The sequence below is a fragment of the Phascolarctos cinereus genome, unplaced genomic scaffold, assembly GCF_003287225.1.
Source record: "Phascolarctos cinereus isolate Bilbo 61053 unplaced genomic scaffold, phaCin_HiC Scaffold_4;HRSCAF=312, whole genome shotgun sequence".
Taxonomy (NCBI): domain Eukaryota; kingdom Metazoa; phylum Chordata; class Mammalia; order Diprotodontia; family Phascolarctidae; genus Phascolarctos; species Phascolarctos cinereus.
The window spans coordinates 406,097,536-406,115,368 of NW_027555847.1; the positions used below are offsets into that span (position 1 = coordinate 406,097,536).

Consider the following 17,833-nt stretch of genomic DNA (forward strand, 5'->3'; position numbering starts at 1 on the left):
GACTTGCCCAGGGTCACAAGTAGGGTGAACTCAAGACCTCTTATTTTTTCATTGCTCTATGAATTTTTTTATCTTACTTAAAATATTTTCTCCTGCTTCAACTACTTTAAAGCAAGGAAAAAAGATAGCCCATAAATCTTAGTTATAAGTCAATCAATAAACATTTAGTAAGTGTCTACTATGTGTCAGATACTACCCTAAGCCATGAGAACACAAAAAAGAAACATGAGAGTTCCTACCCTCAAGGAGCTTACAATTTAATACAGCTTTCAATGTAATATATACAAAGCAAGCTATATACAAGATAAATAAGAAGTAATTAACAAAGGGAAGGTACCAGAATTAAGAAGAATTAGGGAATGCTTCCAATAAAAGATGGGATTTTAATGAGGACTTAAAGGAAACTAGGTAGATCCATAGGTGTGGAGGAGGAAAAGCATTCCAGGCACAGGGGACAGCCAGAGAAAATGCCCAGAGCTTGTGGAACAACGTAAGAGACCAGTGTCACTGAACCAAAGAGTATGTGTCAGGGACTAAGGGGTAAAAGCCTAGAAAGGTAGGAGGAAGCTAGCAAGGAAGGTCTTTGAATGCCAAAGAGAGCATTTTGTATTTGATCACTGGAGTTTACTGAGAATGAAACTTTAAGAAAATAATTTCAGAGGCTGAATGGAAGATGGATTGGAGTGCCAGATGGATGTATTGGAGGGATTTGATATAGGGAGATCCACAGTAAGCTATTGCAATAATCCAGGGGTGAGGGGATAAGTGCCTCCAGTAGAATGATGGAAGTGTCAGAGGACAGAAGATTCAGGAGATTTTGCAAAGCTCAAATCAACAGGCCTTGTGAAAAATATTAGGACAGGAGAGAAAAATGAGAGATAGTGAGAAGTCCAGGATGACTCCTAGGTTGGGAGCTTGAGGGACTGGGAGGCTGGTGCTGCCTTCTATAGTAACAGGGAAAGTAGGGGATGGGGGCAAGCAGGAAGGTTTGGTGGGAAAAATAAAGAATACAGTTTTAGACATATTGAGTTTAATATGTTTATCAGACATCAAGTTCAAGATGTCTGAAAGGCAATTAGAGGTCAGTAGAGACTTTGGGGAAGGATAGACAGAATTGAGAATCATCAGTGTAGAGATGGTAATGAAATCCTTGGGAGCTGATGAGGTCACCAAGTGAAATAATGTAGAGGGAGCAGAGAAGATGACCCAGGATAGAACCCTGAGGGCACACCTACAGTTAGAGAGAATGATTTGGAAGAGGATCCAGCAAAGGAGACAGAGAAGGAGCCATCAGATAGGTAGGAGGAATATCAGGAAAGAGTGATGTAAGTATCCAGGAGGAGGGGGAATCACCAGTGTCAAAGGCTACAGAGAAGTCAAGGAGAATGAGGATTGAGAAAAAGCCATTGGGTTTAGATCGTTAGTAACTTTGGAGAGGGCAGTGTCAGGTGTACTGATAAAGTCGGAAGCCAGATTACAAGTGGTTAAGAAGGGAATGAGAGGAGAGAAAACAGAGGCACCTGGGTGGCCTTTTTAAGGTGTGTAGCTACAAATGGCAGAAGAGATATAGGCTGATGGTTAGCAGGGATGGAAGGATCAAGTGAGTTTTTTTCAGGATAGAGGAGACATGGCATGTTTACAGGAAATAGAGAATGGGCAGATAGATACAGTGAAACTGAAAATTAGAGAAAGAGCAGAGATAACAAAGAGGGCACTCTTATAGGGTAGATGGGATGGAATGGGATTGTAAACAGCCTCAATTTTTTCTGTATAATGTGAGACAGTATTCTTAGCTGAGAGAGTGGGGTCAGGGAAAGTCATGGGAGGTTCGAGGAAGAATGAAAAGGTTTGTAAGCACCACTGTAGAGAGTGGGATAGGGAGTTGATAAAGGAGGAATAGTAGGATTGCCTAGCTGCAGTGAGAGCCCAATTGAGTGAGGTCCCAACATCAATTTGTAGTGGGTCCTGTCAGAATGATTGCATAATTTTATCCATCTTTATTCAACAGGATATGTGTAAGAGTGAAGGCATCAAATGGTGGGAGTGATCTAAGGCTGAGGCTTGGCTGAGCATAATCCCCGATATAATAAGAGGGCTAAGGATTCAAGAGAAGAGGACAGTGTAGAGTTGAATTGGTTCACCAAGGGATCAAGATGGAGTGAAAAGAGTGGCTAGTGTAGGGGCAATGACCAGCAGGTTTTTAGGGAGAATATTTTCTCTAAATGTCACTTTTCCTTTAAATTATTACCCTGTTTCTCTCCCTTTCAATAGACTTTTCTAGAATAAGTTGTCTATGCCCACTGCCCTGACTTCCTCTCATTTCTTCATTATTCCCTTTAAAATGGCTTTTATCCACTCCACTTAACCAACTCTCTTCTCTTAAGCTCCTTGGTGGCCTATTTCTTGCCAAATCCAAAGACCTGTTCTTATTTACCATTCTTTTTGATCTCTTTATAACAGAAACAGTTAACTCTCTGCTCCTTAGGCTATAATGACACCATGATATTTTAGTTCCCATTCTCTCAGACTATCCTATCCCTGCTTCCTTCACAGTCTCTTCTTCTTTTCACCAAATATATTTCACTTACCCTGAACTAACTGCAGAAGCTCTGACATCTTACCAGCACTTCCGTATCTTCAATTGTCGTTACTAACTGGATCAATCACTCCCTTTTCTAAACTCCTCCACACTTATTTTATTTTATTTGCTGTTATTTGTTGATTGCTAGGCAATGGGGTTAAGTGACTTGCCCAAGGTCACACAGCTAGTAAGTGTCAAGTGTCTGAGGCTGAATTTGAACTCAGGTACTCCTACTCCAAGGCTTGTGCACTATTATCTTGGATATTAATCTTATATTATTTGGTGTTATTATTTGAATGTTTCATGCAGGTGTACATTTCCTTCAGCCAGATGGAAATCTTCTAATATATTATTTCTATGTTTTATACTTCTTTGGATCAAAACTTTTGTATAAAACTTTTAGCAAAGTATACCTGAGTAAAGAATGTTACCTGCAAGATGATAAGTATGTAAGGATAGGGATAGGAGTGGACTTATGGTTTCATTGGTAGAGGGAGCAGTGAAGTGAAAAAAATATCTTTCCTGGAGTCACAAGACCTGAGTGCAAATCCAACCTCAGATACTGATTAGATGTATGACCCTGGGCAAGTCATTTAACCTCTAGTCTATCTCAGTTTCCTCAAATGTAAAATGGGGATAATAATAACACTTACTTCCCAGAGTTGTTATGAAGATCAAATGAGATCATACTGTAAAGCTCTTAGTACCTGGCACATAGAAGGTGCTTAAATATTTATTCCCTTCCCTTTCTTTCCCCCTGATCAATGCCAATTGATACCTTCCCTGCCCCTCTCTTAGAGAGTAGCCTAGAGCATAGAGAGGATAGCTGATTTGCCCAGGGTCACACAGCTACTGTGTTTCAGAGATGGGACTGGAACCTAGGTCTTCCTAGCTTTGAGGCTGCTTCTCTATCCACTATGCTACATTATTTAATTTTGAAACCTTGTCCTCATTCTAAGCAAGAAAATTATGGCACATAAACTCTAAGTTCACCTCTGAGCAAAGATAGAAAGTTTGTGTGTGTGTGTGTGTGTGTGTGTGTGTGTGTGTGTGTGTGTGTGTGCGCGCGTGTGTGCGCGCGCATGTGTATTGTGCCATTTTTGTTTAGTCAATAAGGAAAGGAAGTTCACTACGGATTTGATGGCCATATTTCAAGAATGGAAAATAAGGACACATTTTCAGAATAGTATTTCTGAATGAAACATCCCTACTTAATCTTGTGTCACTGGTTACATTCTCTGGATTTGATATGGCTGTACTTCCATATCCATAATTCTGAAGAAATAAGCCTTGTGTTCAGAATCATACCTATCAATCAATCATAGTCATTTATTTCTTTACAAGCATTCTGTTCAGAGATTTTCTCACTCTCTGCTACAGTCTCAATGACTCTTAGACACAGGTAAGATCAAATCACTTCTAGACTCTAAAAATGTTCTACAGTACTATTTTGGGTTAAATATCAACCTGTGGGATGTTAAAGAGCAGAAGAAGGCAAGCTGTCTCAAGGACCTTGATATTTACATAAAAATGTGTGGCAAAGTCATCTCAAGGATCTCTGGATGTACACTTTTAATTACACATTAAACTAAAACAAGCAGCTTTTGGTTCTTGGTTGATTAAGTTGCTCCCCATTCTAATTATGTTGCACATATACTCTAAAGCTGATTAAAAAAAACTTGAGGCTTATCTAAGACAATAAGCACATGTGTGATGCCCACTACGTACAAGGCACATTGTTAAGTGCTAAGAGAGGCAAAAGCAGTCCCTTTGGTTGGGGTGGCAGGCACAGATTAACTTTATTTTATTTTATTTTTAATTTATGGAATAAAACAAGCATTTCCACAACATGGTATGATAAAAAGATGATTGTACATTAAATATCTGCAATGCACAACTTACTATTCCTTTCAAAAAATACAACAAAATTATCATGTAGATTTCTTTTTTTTTCTTCCCTCTCCCCACCCTAGAGATGGCTACCATTAGACACAAATAGATTTATATTTAAGATTATTCTATACATACTTCTGCTTATCAGTTCTTTCTCTGGATGCAGATAGTGTCTTTCTTCATGTGTCCTTTACAGTTAATTTGGGTGTTGATAATACACAAAATTATTTATTCACTCGAAGTCATTCTAAAAACAATATTGCTGTTACCATATACAATATTTTCTTGGTTCTGCTCATTTTGCTTTTTATTATGTAATGCAAGTCTTTCCATGTTTTTTCTAAAATCATTGAGCTCGTTATTTCTTATAGCACTGTATTATCCATCACAATCATGTACCACAACGTGATCAGCCACTCCCCAATTGATGGGCATCCCTGCAATTTCCAGTTCTTTATCACCTCTAAGGGAGATTAACTTTTAAAAAGACTGAAGAGGTAGGAAGGACCTAGGTTGTAAAGGGCTTTAAAAGACAAACACAGTTTTATGTTTGATCCTAGAAGTAAATGAGGAGCCACCGAAATTTTGTTTTGTGTTTTAATAGGAGGTGGGAATGATATAGTAATGCCTACACTTTAGGAAGATCAGATTGACAGATAAATAGAAAATGGATGGAGTGGGAAGAGATGAGGCACAGAGACCAATCTGCAGGCTACTGCAATAGTTTAAGTGTAAGATGATGAGAACCTGTCCTAGGGTAATAGCAGTGTCATAGGAGAGAATTGACAAATAGAAGAGATGTTATGACAGGAGAGAGGACAGAATTGAGGATGACACCTAAGCTGTAAGGCTGAGTGACTGGGAGAATGGTAGTGCCCTTTATAGGAAAGTTTAGAAGAGAAGATTTTGAGAGAAAGATCACAAGTTTTGTTTTGGACATGTTGAATGTGTGAGTTCTATCCAGGTCAACATAGGTCAGTTGGGAAGGAGAGAAGTTAGGGCTGGATAAATAGATCTGAAAATCATTTGCATAGAGTTGACAATAAAATCTATGGGACCTGATAAGATCACTTTTTTTCCTATTTTTCTTGACTTTCTTTTTATTTTATCCACTCCATTAAATTTCCTACTGCTTCATCTGATATACAGATGAGAGAAGGAGGGAGTAGATAAGTACAGAGAGAGAAGAGGACTCAGGACAGAGTCACAAGGGATACAATTGGATAATGGCTGACCTGGATGAAAACTCAACAAAGGAGACTGAAGAGTGGTCAGATAGGAATGCAGTATTAAAAAAAAGTTATTAATATATACCCCTAAACTCAGGCTTGAGAAAGGAGATCATGACCCATTACTTCCTTTTATTCTATTCACAAGCATTAAGAGTCTTCACCAAGCTTCAGGATCAGCTTTGGTTTGACCACATAGATAGGGGTTAGGTGTCTTCTTCACACATTATTGATCCAATTACATTAGGAGTAGAGTCTTCTCCCATCCTTATCTCCACTGCAACTTTCGATTCCAACCATTGAGTCACACCTTGGAGTATAGGTTTTAACTCTGTTAACCAGAGAAGGTCATTGGCACAAATTTAGCGTCAGTCTACCTCAGTATCACGATATCCTCAGAAGAAAGCAATCTCCTTTCCCCTCAGTCCAATTTTAGGATTTTATTACAGTTCATTCATGAAAGAGTTGGGGGGAGGGTTCAGGAAAGGTATAGAATATCTTTTATGAAAGACAATCATCCAGTTGAATTATACAGTAGTTAAATAAAATGTCCTAGGGCACTTCTTAATGAACTTGTAATAGCAATGCCCCTCAATAGAGCCATTCCGTAAAAATGACATGAGATTTCAGTTGGGCAGGAAACCTTAAATTCCCATGGGACCCATGAATAGGCAGTTAGAAAAAGCAGTTTCTGACACTGCCCTGCATCTGAATATGAGAATCTGGGACTGTCACATAGGTATCTTTTCTGGGGTTTGTACGTCATTAATTTAAAGTGAGAAGAGACCATAGAGGTTACCTAGTCCAATTTGATAGCCACATTCAGTTGCATAATATGGTGTGCTTTTCAATGGCTAGATTGGTATTCCTCATAAAAAAGAAATTATGGCAAAAGAATATTATGGAAGCAAGATAGGTCTTAGCTGGACCTACAGTTTCGTTGGTATAGGGATCTCCTGGATGAGGAAAGTCCATGCAAGTTGACACCTTTTTGTGCAACTTAAAATCTTCAAGAGCTTCCTAGAACACTCAGAAATTAAATGATTTGCCGAGGGTCACATAGTCAGGATGTGACAGAGTTAAGACTTAAACACAAGTCTCCCTGGCTTTCTATATACTAAGTGACTGTAAGTCAGAATTGTCTTAATCTTATAAACTTAAATCCTGTTAAATAAAAAGAGTGAATAATTTTTATGAACTCCCTCTAACTTATCCTGAATATTAGTTTTGCTTATGTACTTATACTAGGCAGTGTAGACAATTCACTGACTTGAAGGATTGCTATTCAACTTGCTTGAGTGCGACAGGCAATTATCCTGAAGACTGTCCCAGTCAATAGAAACCAAACGGGAGCTGTCAACTGTACTTTTTTTTACAGGTTTTTTTTTCTTTTTAGGCAATTGGGGTTAAGTGACTTGCCTTGGGTCACACAGCTAGTAAGTGTCAAGTGTTTGGTCTGAGGCTGGATTTGAACTCAGGTCCTCTTGACTTCAGGGCCAGTGCTCTATCCACTGTGTCACCTAGCTGCCCCTGTCAATTGTACTTTTAACAAGAGGTCATACAAACTTCTGGATTCTAAGGGGAGAGAAGTGCTCAAGATTGGCAGGGAGGGGGCAGACAGCAAGAGGAAAGCAGTGGATTTTCCTGATCAACCCTCCCCCCCCAACAAATATGAATTCTGTTCACCTCAAGGAATCTTTTTTTTTAACCCATTCTGGTGTTCAAAGTCTCTGCTTTTCCCCACCCTAGGAAATGCCATAAAATAGAAAGGGTCCTTCATACCAAGAAAAGGTTTTAAAGTCCATAGTAGGACTGGCTTACATATAATGAGATATACTGCAGAGTTTTGTATCTGAAGCAGTTTTCTGATTGTTGTGCAGATTTGAGCATCAACAGAAGATATTCTGAGTCTTTCTCTAACTACTCTTTGTACATATTTGTTTCCCTTCAGGAGCCTGAGCGCCAATACATGCACATTGGCACCATGGTGGAATTTGCTTTTGCCCTGGCAGCTAAATTGGATGTAATCAACAAACATTCCTTCAATGACTTCAAGTTGCGAGTGGGTATGTTTTGTAAAGGACTCCATGTGCCTTCTTATCTCTTTTTGAAAATAAATGACAGTCTTGTATACTAGGTAGGCTCAAAGACCAAGAGAAGGTCAAATGCAAACAGCTGTAGCCTTGAAACTAGCTTAGATTGCAGAAAGAAAAGCCCAGTCACTGTCCTAGGATCCATAACTCAAAAGAAAATCAATCATGATTCCAAAAGTTGTTAGATTCTCACCACTTAATAGTTTATGTGGTACTCAAATCAGATTGTTCTTCCTTTTTAAAAAATGAAGAAAAAGAATGTATTATCTTGCATATCAGTCCCTTACATTTTTGTAACACTCAGCTGTTTTCACCTAAGTGATCTCATTTCTTTAACCTCAATTCTGTTTTAAGCAACATTGATTTTGATAACAGCACCTTTTAGATCAAAGGTGCCCAAAGATCTGTTGCTTCCCCTAAAGTTTAAAAGCCTGTTCCACTGAAAAGAATAATTAATAAGAAAGTAGCTCTCTTTGAGAACCTCCTTGTGAGCTTATTTTTTCCCTGTTTTTTAAATTTCTTATAATTTTGAAAATCTGATTTTGGGGGGGAGCAGCTGATATTTTCTGGCTTTGATTTTTATTCCTGTATTGAATCCAGTAATACACAGGAAGTTAGGGCTTTCCTAGGCAGGTAAAGAGAATAATGGCATTAAGGAATATAAAGCAGACAATTTGCCTTCTAATTTTCTTATATAATGATCACTGTTAATTTGTATCATTCTTTGCGTTGTATAGGTAGTATGATGACAAAGAGAACTCGTAGTTTTGCTTTTGGCTCTATTATCTTTTTGTTTCGTTTTCCTTCTTGTCCACCTCATTCCTGGTAACTTTCACCCAGACCATATGATGCTGCAGAGATAGTGTCACCATGACAAGAAGGCTGCTTTTAGAGCTACTTTCTCAGGAGAAAGGAGACTGCTCTCAACTGCCCCCTTCCCCTCCCTTAGGAATATATAGCACCCTCATGGATTCAACTGCTTCCCATATAAATGGGAAGAGAAATGGACCCCATGGCCTGTACTCTATCCATTACCACCATGAGAATTTCTACCCTTTGGGTTATGATTCCCAAAATTCCACAGAAATGACTAATTACAGAGTAAGGAAAGTCAATGGACCGGATAAAAGGCATGCATACATACATATATACAATGGATTAATTTTATTGGATAGTTATAATTTCTATGACTTAGACTATATCATTTTCCAATGAACTACTAATATACTAGGAGAAGAAAACAGGTCGGATTTATAACCATCAAGCCATCTTTCAAGCTTTGAATTCAATGGAAATCATACCTAATTAACTTTAAGTATAATTAATTTTGAAGACTTATGTTATAATTACAAACCCATCCAGCAAACCCATCTCTCCTGTTAGGTAACAGTCTGGTTACCTGTCCCAACCTTTTTTTCCTGCAAAGCTGTTGCTCTATTCTTGTGCCTAGTAGATACTGCCATCTAGTGGTCATTTTGAGGTACTGAAACTGTCTCCTAGGACTTGAGACAGCATCCCTCCAAACAAATAAAAAAAAAAGAAAGCTTGAAGGTGAATTCTCCTCCCCAGCCTCCTCTTTTGTATATTAAACTGGGTAGTTAGTCTGTAAATCAAGAATCACAGATCACCTGTGCTCTTTCTCAAAATGGAAATTACTCCCTTTGCCAGCAGGATGGCAGGTTAGTGTGGGCCACCTCTGGGAGCTGTAGAGTGACTGTCAGCACTCTGCTGCTAGAATGAGCTGATGGAAGCAGAGATCTCAAACTCCCCAGCAGAACTACAGTCCAGGGGCCTTAGACCTGAGGGCCACTCAGAACTGCTTGTTAGAATGGAAGAAAAATTACTTCTGACTCCTGGAGCAGAAACGCAAGCTTGAAAAGTCATTCTCTATGAGAACAAGGTGTTCTTCACTTCTAATGGTCAATGAGAACCTGGAGGTTTTTTGAATGAGTGCATTTTATTAGTTGGCTTCCCAGAGTAAAGTTGGAATATTGGCTTTAAAAGTGTATCTACCTGGTACCTCAACATTTTTTCATTGTACTGGATTCTTTTCTCCCCCAAAGCGGCAAATCATTAAAACAACCAGAGATGAGTAGGGAAAAGTCCAGATACTTTAGTTTGAGGTCATTGCCCACTGCAATCTAAAAACTTCTTCATTTGGTGGGGTAGAAGAAAAGCCAATACTTTGCAAATGACAGACGCACCAAGTCGGAAAGGACTAGTTAACAGGGCAACCTGAGCCTGAAAGCACACCCAGCCTGTATACACCTTGCTTTTAAATTCCATGTAAAAACCAGCCAATGTGCCTAAGTCAAAAGCAAATGCTACCTATGTACTTAGTGGAGGCTGACACAGAGGTAATTGTTTTTTTACTAGGAAAACTACATCAGCCACACCTATGAGCACATATCTACATATCCAAGGAATAAAAGAAATTGAGGCAGGCCTAAAGAAAATCAAGTAGCTAGACTAAAGAACAGTTTAAAAATTATATTTCTTCTTCAACTTTTTGGAGAGATTTTCACCTTAGAGTGGGCAGAGGAAGGAAAAGATAGCTAAAGCTCCTGAAGGAATCTTTGTTATATTTTATCCAATGACAAAATAAGCCTATTGGGGGTAAAATGGAGCTCGTAACTTCATGGGGAATGCACGTTTTGAGAACTGGTGAAGCTGTTTGTACTGAGTACTGTTCTATATACCTCCAATTTTCCTACACTAAGGGTAACCTAGATAATGGAATGATTTTCTTTAGAAATAAGTGATTAATTTTGTCTGTATTTTACAACTCAACCTAGAAAACCCCACCATACAAAGACAATTCTGTAATCCCCCCTCTTTTTCCTATGCTTGGCTGAATCAAAGACTTCCCAATACATTTTCACCCGATTCTATTCGTTCCCTTCTCTTTCTCCTTTCTCTGCTTCTCTGGGTTCCTAACAAAAATGTTAAATTGACCTCATTCCTCCTACTTCTGTCTGACTCCTGACATAATCTCATTTGCGTGTTCAATAAAAGCTACTAATTCCCCATTTTACAAACTGTGTCCTTTAATAAGCACAGCAAGAGTGCATAACTTCCATCCCAGTCCTATCAAAAAATAGTCTTATAAAAGATGTCACTTATTAGAAACAGCTGATGAAATTGTAATTGCCTTGTTAATTAGAATCTGATGTTTCACAGGTATTAACCATGGCCCTGTAATAGCTGGTGTAATTGGAGCTCAGAAACCTCAGTATGACATCTGGGGCAACACTGTAAATGTGGCCAGCAGGATGGACAGCACTGGAGTCTTAGATAAAATACAGGTATTTCGATTTGGATTTATATAATTTATCTTTTTCATGTACTTAGAAACAATGAGTTGGGGGCTGCCACAAACAATAATGGTTTGAAGATTAATACAGGATAAGATACAAACACTGAAGAATTTTCATTACTATATGCAGGGTTTTTTTTCCAAAAAAGGCTAGGCAGTTTACTCATGTCAACAATAAGCATTTATGAAGAGCTTTCTATATTCCAGGCACTGTGCTAAACTGGGAAAATAAACACAAGCAGAAAGATGGTATCTAGCCTCAAGAAGCTTACATTTTAAAGACTACATTTAAAGGAAGCTATAAAGTAAGGGAGGAGAAGATAAAGGTACCTCACCCAAGGAAATTGTAGAGAAAGTCTGGGAGAGTCTGGAGTGCATCCTGAAGAAAAAGGAAGACATGGCTGGTCTGTGTACCTTCCTTAATGGAAGTTCTGGGAGAAATCAGCAGATTAGAAGGACGGGTCACAGGGTGAAGGGTAATTAGTATAAGCAAAAAAAATCATCTCCACTGGCAAATTTAAGAGATATCTTACCAATACAGTCCATGAAGCAACAAAGGTTTTCAGATAACAAGAACTGGGTTTCAATAAAGAGAAAGAAACTAACAGTACCAGTCACATTTATTATACTTGCATATCTTAGAACCATAGAAAAGACTTTAAAAGTTATTTAGTGTCCAGCCTATACCTGAAGTATGAATCTTCTTTACACTGTCTTTAACAAATGGTTATCCAGCCTTCCTCTGAATATCTTCAGTAGTGGAAAACTGACTGTTTCCCAAGAAACTTCTTTTCAATTTTGGACAGCTAAGTTTTAGAAAATTCTTCCTCAAATTCAGCCAAAATCTCACTCTTTGTGGTCAATCAACTCCTTACAGTGACCAATCAGAAGAAATTTTTTTCCACATGACAATACTATAAACAGTTAAATAGAAGGATAGTTGGTTGTTTAATTAGATCTTAAATGAAAATAAATTCATTTAAAAAAAAAAACTACTGATGAATTACCAGAAGCAATCCACTTGAAGAGAGATATTTGCTTGGGAGTGAGGCCAGACATCTGGAAGGAATGGTGAAATAATTTAAGTAAGGGAGACATGGTAAAACAGAAAGATGAATGGCTCTCAACCCAGAGAATCTTGGTATAAAGCCATTTCCCATACTCATTATTTGGGTGATCTCGGGCAAATAAATCTCTTAATTACCCTGAGCCTCAGCTTCCTCATCTGTTTTATATATATATATGTATATATATATAAACATTAGATTAATTAGGCTCTGAGGTCCTTTTCACATCTAAAAATCTGATCCTAAGTTATATTTTCTATGTTGAATCCCTGTTTAATGCAGTGACAAAGACAAAGGTGTTATAGTATTTTTCCCATGCTAGGATAATTAAAGAAAAAAAAAATCTTGGTACCTTTCAAAATAGACATTCTTTAATTTAGGAACCATGAATACAGATAATGTGATCATCTAATTCCTAAGCAGTGGATATAGGAAGGTAAATTGCTCCTTTTTGGTGTATCTTTAGACACTGACCAAAGCCCTGCAGTCATGAAATCATTTTAAAGATATGACATAAACTATAAATTTTTTATATATGTAAGTATGAGGTCGTTAGCATTATCTTTATAAAAAAAAACATAGGGTTCTTAATCCATCTAGTACCTACTTACCACTCTGTCCTAGACATTTAGATACTCCATCTTTCCATGTTTTTATAACCCCAAAATTCAGTTTTACAAATAGTAGTACAAATAATAAACCCAAATATAAATAATAACTATCATTTGTATGTGCCATTAAGATTTGCAGGACATTTTACATATGTTATCTCATTTAATCCTCACAACTACTCTGTGAGGTAGGTGCTACTATTATCTCCCATTTTACAGAAAAGGAAACTGAGACAGAGAAGGTAAATAACTTGTCCAGGATCATATGGTTAAGTATAAAGTATACGGGGCAGGATTCAAACTCAAGTCTTCTTGACTCCAACTTCAGCGTCTTATCTACTGTGCCCCTTTGGTTGTCTGAAATACGGTGATTTTTCCCAGCATTCTTGGCAGATATAGTCTGCCCCTGATTCTCAGGCTACAGGATTGCCCCTAATCGGGAATATATAATATATATTAAAACAAAAGAAATTCTTTATTAACACACCTCAGGATTTCAAAAGACATGTGATTTTTTTCCCATGCAATTGGCCTCTCTTTTAATGCAGACACATTAGTAGATGGTATGCATGAGTTGCTATGGCCAGATGAGCTGATAATTATATTATGAAATTATGAAATGGGGGCAGACATGCATAGCTCTTTGGGTAAAGAGCACAACTGGCAGCAGGAAATGAAGTGGCAATCATACTTTAATTAAACACAGAGAGCATGGGGGCAAATAGTCCATAAAGGCAGAGACAAGTGATGAAAGGGGTACAGGCATGGCTTGGGGATGAGGGAATGGGATGATGAAAGAAGGCAATATGAGGAAGAGGATGGGGATGGGGAAAGGAAGAGAATATTGCTCACATAACTGTGGCTTAGAGTAGGGATCACACAGCAGCATGGACCTTACGGAGATGGAAGAGTGCTTGGGAGGCAGGAGTTTGAGGACTTGTTTTTATGGGGTTTTGGGGGAGAAACTGACCGACTCCTCTCTGTGTAACCTTGGGGAAGCTCATTAACATGTCCAAATCATCTCAAAGTTATCAGTAAAACCTCAAAGTCATCATATCATCATTATCAGTAAATACCTTTTCAATGTTCAGCTGGTCTGGAGTGTGGAAGTATGGATTTAGTCTGGAATTCACATATCATAGGACCAGAACCTTGATAAGCAGTGCCTAGACGGTTTTCCTCAATTTGGCTCATATTAACAAGATGTGAATTTTAGTTAATACATGATACAATTCGTAAATGATGCTCCTTTGATCTTTGGGATGGTTTGTACGTGATTTCCAGGTTCCCCTTTGCAATCTTATTTCCTACTATTACCCTTTGTATCGGCTACTTATAAAACCAATATACTGACTGGAAGAGGGGAGAGGATCAAGGGGACCAGAAAAAGATATAATTTTAACACACCAGGAAAAAAAATATCCTTACCTGGCATTCAAACTTCTGGTGATGTGCCTCTCTAAAGTTAGCCAGGGTGACCTTAGACCTTCAATATATGACTCACTAATAGATTCATAGCTGAAGTCTTTCCACATCATAGAATCTACCAGAGCCACTTCTATAAGACCAACAGATCTGTTGATTATATGCCTTTAGAGAAGAAAGAACTTAGAGCTCATCTAACACTTTAGACTATACTTTCTTCCTCAACATTTTTGCCTCTTTTGGCTTCTGAGGCATCCTATTTTCCTAATTCCTTTCTTACCTCCACAGTCACTCTTTCTCTTTGACCTTCACTGGTTTCTCATTTTGCTCTTGGCTCCTTGTTCCTTGAGATATTGTTTTTGACCCCTCTCCATTATTTCTCCCAAATCACTCACTGTCATGGCCTCAGCTTTCACATAGGCACATAGGCACAACCTCTGCCTCGAGGCCTGACTTCTCTTCCAAGATCCACATCTTAATCTTTAACTACTTGCACTAGCTCCCACCTAGATATCACACCTGCTCCTTAGACTTGAAATGTACAAAACCAATCACTATATTTCTCCCAAAACCTATTCTTCTGTTATCACTGCTTCAGTGGACTTTCCATTTTCCTTATCTCCCATATATTTAAAATCCTGATGTTATGTTTCAGTCTTTGCTCTCATATTCAATTACTAAATCCCATTATTCTACTTTCACAGTATCTCTCGCATACCTAAAATTTGATGGAAACTAAAATAAATAAAAATAATTGAAGAGAGTGCCAGATTCTTGAGCCTTAGTGACTGGGAATATATTGACAGGAATAAAAAAGTGAGGAAAGCTAAAGGAAGCTAAAAGGCAAGATGATGGACAGGTTGAGTTGGAATTGACAGGCATATGTCTAATAGAAACATCGAGACAACAGGAAAAAGAGCCAAGAGTCTGGGTTCAAATTTAACCAAAAGTTTGTTTGTTTATTTGTGTGTTTGTTTTTTCTCATAAAGATTGGCACCATTCCTCACAGCTGCAAGTCAGGCAAAAGGTCTTTGTCTCCCAGTCATTTGTAATTTCAAAAACAGTCTGAGTCCTTAGTAAATTAGTGAACTTTAGTGGTAGAAAGCTTCTTAGAAACCATCTAGTTATGGGATCATATTTTATAGATGAGGAATCCAAGCCCCATAGAGATTAGGTGACTTGCTCCAGGACATGTGAGTAGTACCAGAAACAGGATTTGCAGATATCCTTAGGTATCCCAATCCAGGTATCCTAATTCCAAAGTCAGCTCTTTCCATTGTACCATACTTTCTCTCCAGTCCAACTCCCTCATTTTGCAGCTACAAAAATATTAAGCCCAGAGAAATATAGTATACTGCAAAGAACACTGCCATTTCTGCCATGTGGGACCATGGACAAGTTATTTTATTTCTCTGAGCCTCAGTTTCTTTATCTGAAAAACTAGAATATCATGCCAAATAACTTCTGAGATTCTTTCCACATCTAAATCTATAATTCCATCATCCTAAATGACTTGCCCAAAATCATAGCACTAATCAGTCAAAGAACCAGGTCCTAGGTCAGTAATGCCTGTCCAGTGCTCTTTTGACTAGACTGTGCTACCTTTTAATTATTTAAAGGAATTTCTTCCTTCCTTCAAATCTACTTATTGCACACAACAGATTCAGATGTTGTTTGTTCTTCTAATAAGATATTATCTTAATGCTTCCTCACTGATCACATTCCAAAATGATACCACTGGTGATCTTGGTGTACAGTGGGTCTTCCAGGGCTGTATTGATTCAGAAACTGCTCGAGAAGTCTAGTCAAAGGACCTCAGTTCAGATGTCATTTATTTTCTGTGTGACCTTGAGCCTTTGTTTCCTCATCTGTAAAAATGAAGGGTTTGGACTAGATAGCATCTGAGATCCCTTCCTGATCCAAATCTATAATCCTATGATATCTGGATCAGGTTTAGGCTTCATAATTGCATAGCAGCATAGAGAGTGGTATGTAGTTTGGTCTGGAAACACTACATATATAGCACAGTAAATCCCCCTTGTTATAAGAGGTCCGATTCTTGAGTTTTGCTCTGTAGAATAACAAAAGGCTTATTATCTTTAAATATCAAACTGGGGTTTTGATCTAACTGGCCAATAAGTAACAAATGTATTAATGACTGCATACACGACAATCATTTGCAAATATCTTTCTTGGAAAAATAGCTGTGTTTATGTATATTCTCCATATGCATTTATAAATAATGTGTGTGTGTGTGTATATATATATATATATATATATATATATATATATATATATATATATATATACACATGTACTCATATATATGTATTTACACATATAGTATTAATATGTGTACATATACACAAACCTAATAGGGAAAAAAGCAGACTTTGAGATCTGATTCCATTTTTCCAATCTAGCTATGCTAATTATGTTTTTAAAACTTCTATTTCAGGTCACTGAGGAGACAAACATTGTCTTACAGACACTAGGATACATGTGCACTTGCAGAGGAATAATCAATGTGAAAGGAAAAGGTGAACTGAAGACATATTTTGTACATACAGAAATGGCAAGGTCCCTTTCCCAGGCAAATGTGGCATCCTGAAGAATATGCCTGAATTTGGCAAAATATATCCTCTTTTCAGGAAAGTGCCCCACACTTTTGGAAGGCATTTCTGTTCCCCTGATTTGAATGCGTGTGCTCTTTTCTGCTCTATGGAACTTGTGCAGAAGAGTCTGCATGCCCCAGTGGCTCACACGTCTCTTTTCTGACGTGCTGGGATACTTGCAGAGAACACCAAGGGATTAGACGACTGTACTGCCATTTGCACTGTGTTTACGCTCAAGCAGAAAAAAAACTGAAAAAAAATGAAGAGAAACAAGAAGAAAAGAATGAAAGGACTTACAATATTAGGAGGAATACAAACAAAACAATTCTTAAGGCAATAAAACTAGGGGGTGTATAATTTCTGGTGCATGTTATTTTCTGGAAAATATAGTAGCTCCCCAACCGCATCCACTAGTCTGATATTAAAATACACAGTATTTGTAAATAGGTTGGTTTTGTCCCTCCATATTAGTTGGACCGTCTTCACCTGCGTGTCTCCTAACCAGTGGCAGCCTGCAGGCCCTCTGTGATGTGGTGTTGCCAGTGACGGCTTTCTAGCACTGTCTCAGATCTCATAGCCAATGGTCCATTGCCATCGAAACCAGACAGAGTCCTCACCACACAGGACCAGTTTTGTACAAAATACACCTTGTTTTGAAGCCATTGTCTTTTGTAAGGTTAATTCATTAAAAATTTATATGTATTTTGTGTTGTGACTGGTGCCTTTCTCCACCCATCTCTTTTTTTTTCCTCTTCCCTGATATAACCAAAGGGACACATTCTCACCAGCTGTTCTCCTTCTGACACACCGGCAACACATTTCAGAAAGAACTCCCTGAGTATCAGGTGGATGTGGTTTTCTTGATCAGTTCTAGAATCAGCCCTGTTTGGCCTCTCCACCACTTTCAGGTATGAATGACCTAGAAGGATAAAAGTCAGTGGAGGCAAAGGCCAAGAAAGGCACCTTGGACACCTGCTGCAGGATGCTCTGACCTGCTGTTGTG

At 38.2% G+C, this 17,833-nt stretch overlaps 1 protein-coding gene across 1 annotated transcript in view; it reads left to right on the plus strand.

Annotated features, from left to right (window-relative positions):
- Positions 1-17,532, plus strand: part of ADCY2 (adenylate cyclase 2) — a 554,774-nt gene extending 537,242 nt beyond the window's left edge. Inside the window, exons 23-25 of the mRNA XM_021004443.2 lie at positions 7,655-7,769; positions 10,977-11,101; positions 16,674-17,532. Coding sequence (XP_020860102.1) covers positions 7,655-7,769; positions 10,977-11,101; positions 16,674-16,826 — 393 coding nt within the window. The 3' untranslated portion in view covers positions 16,827-17,532. The remainder of the gene's footprint in view (positions 1-7,654; positions 7,770-10,976; positions 11,102-16,673) is intronic.
- Positions 17,533-17,833: the final 301 nt, after the last annotated feature.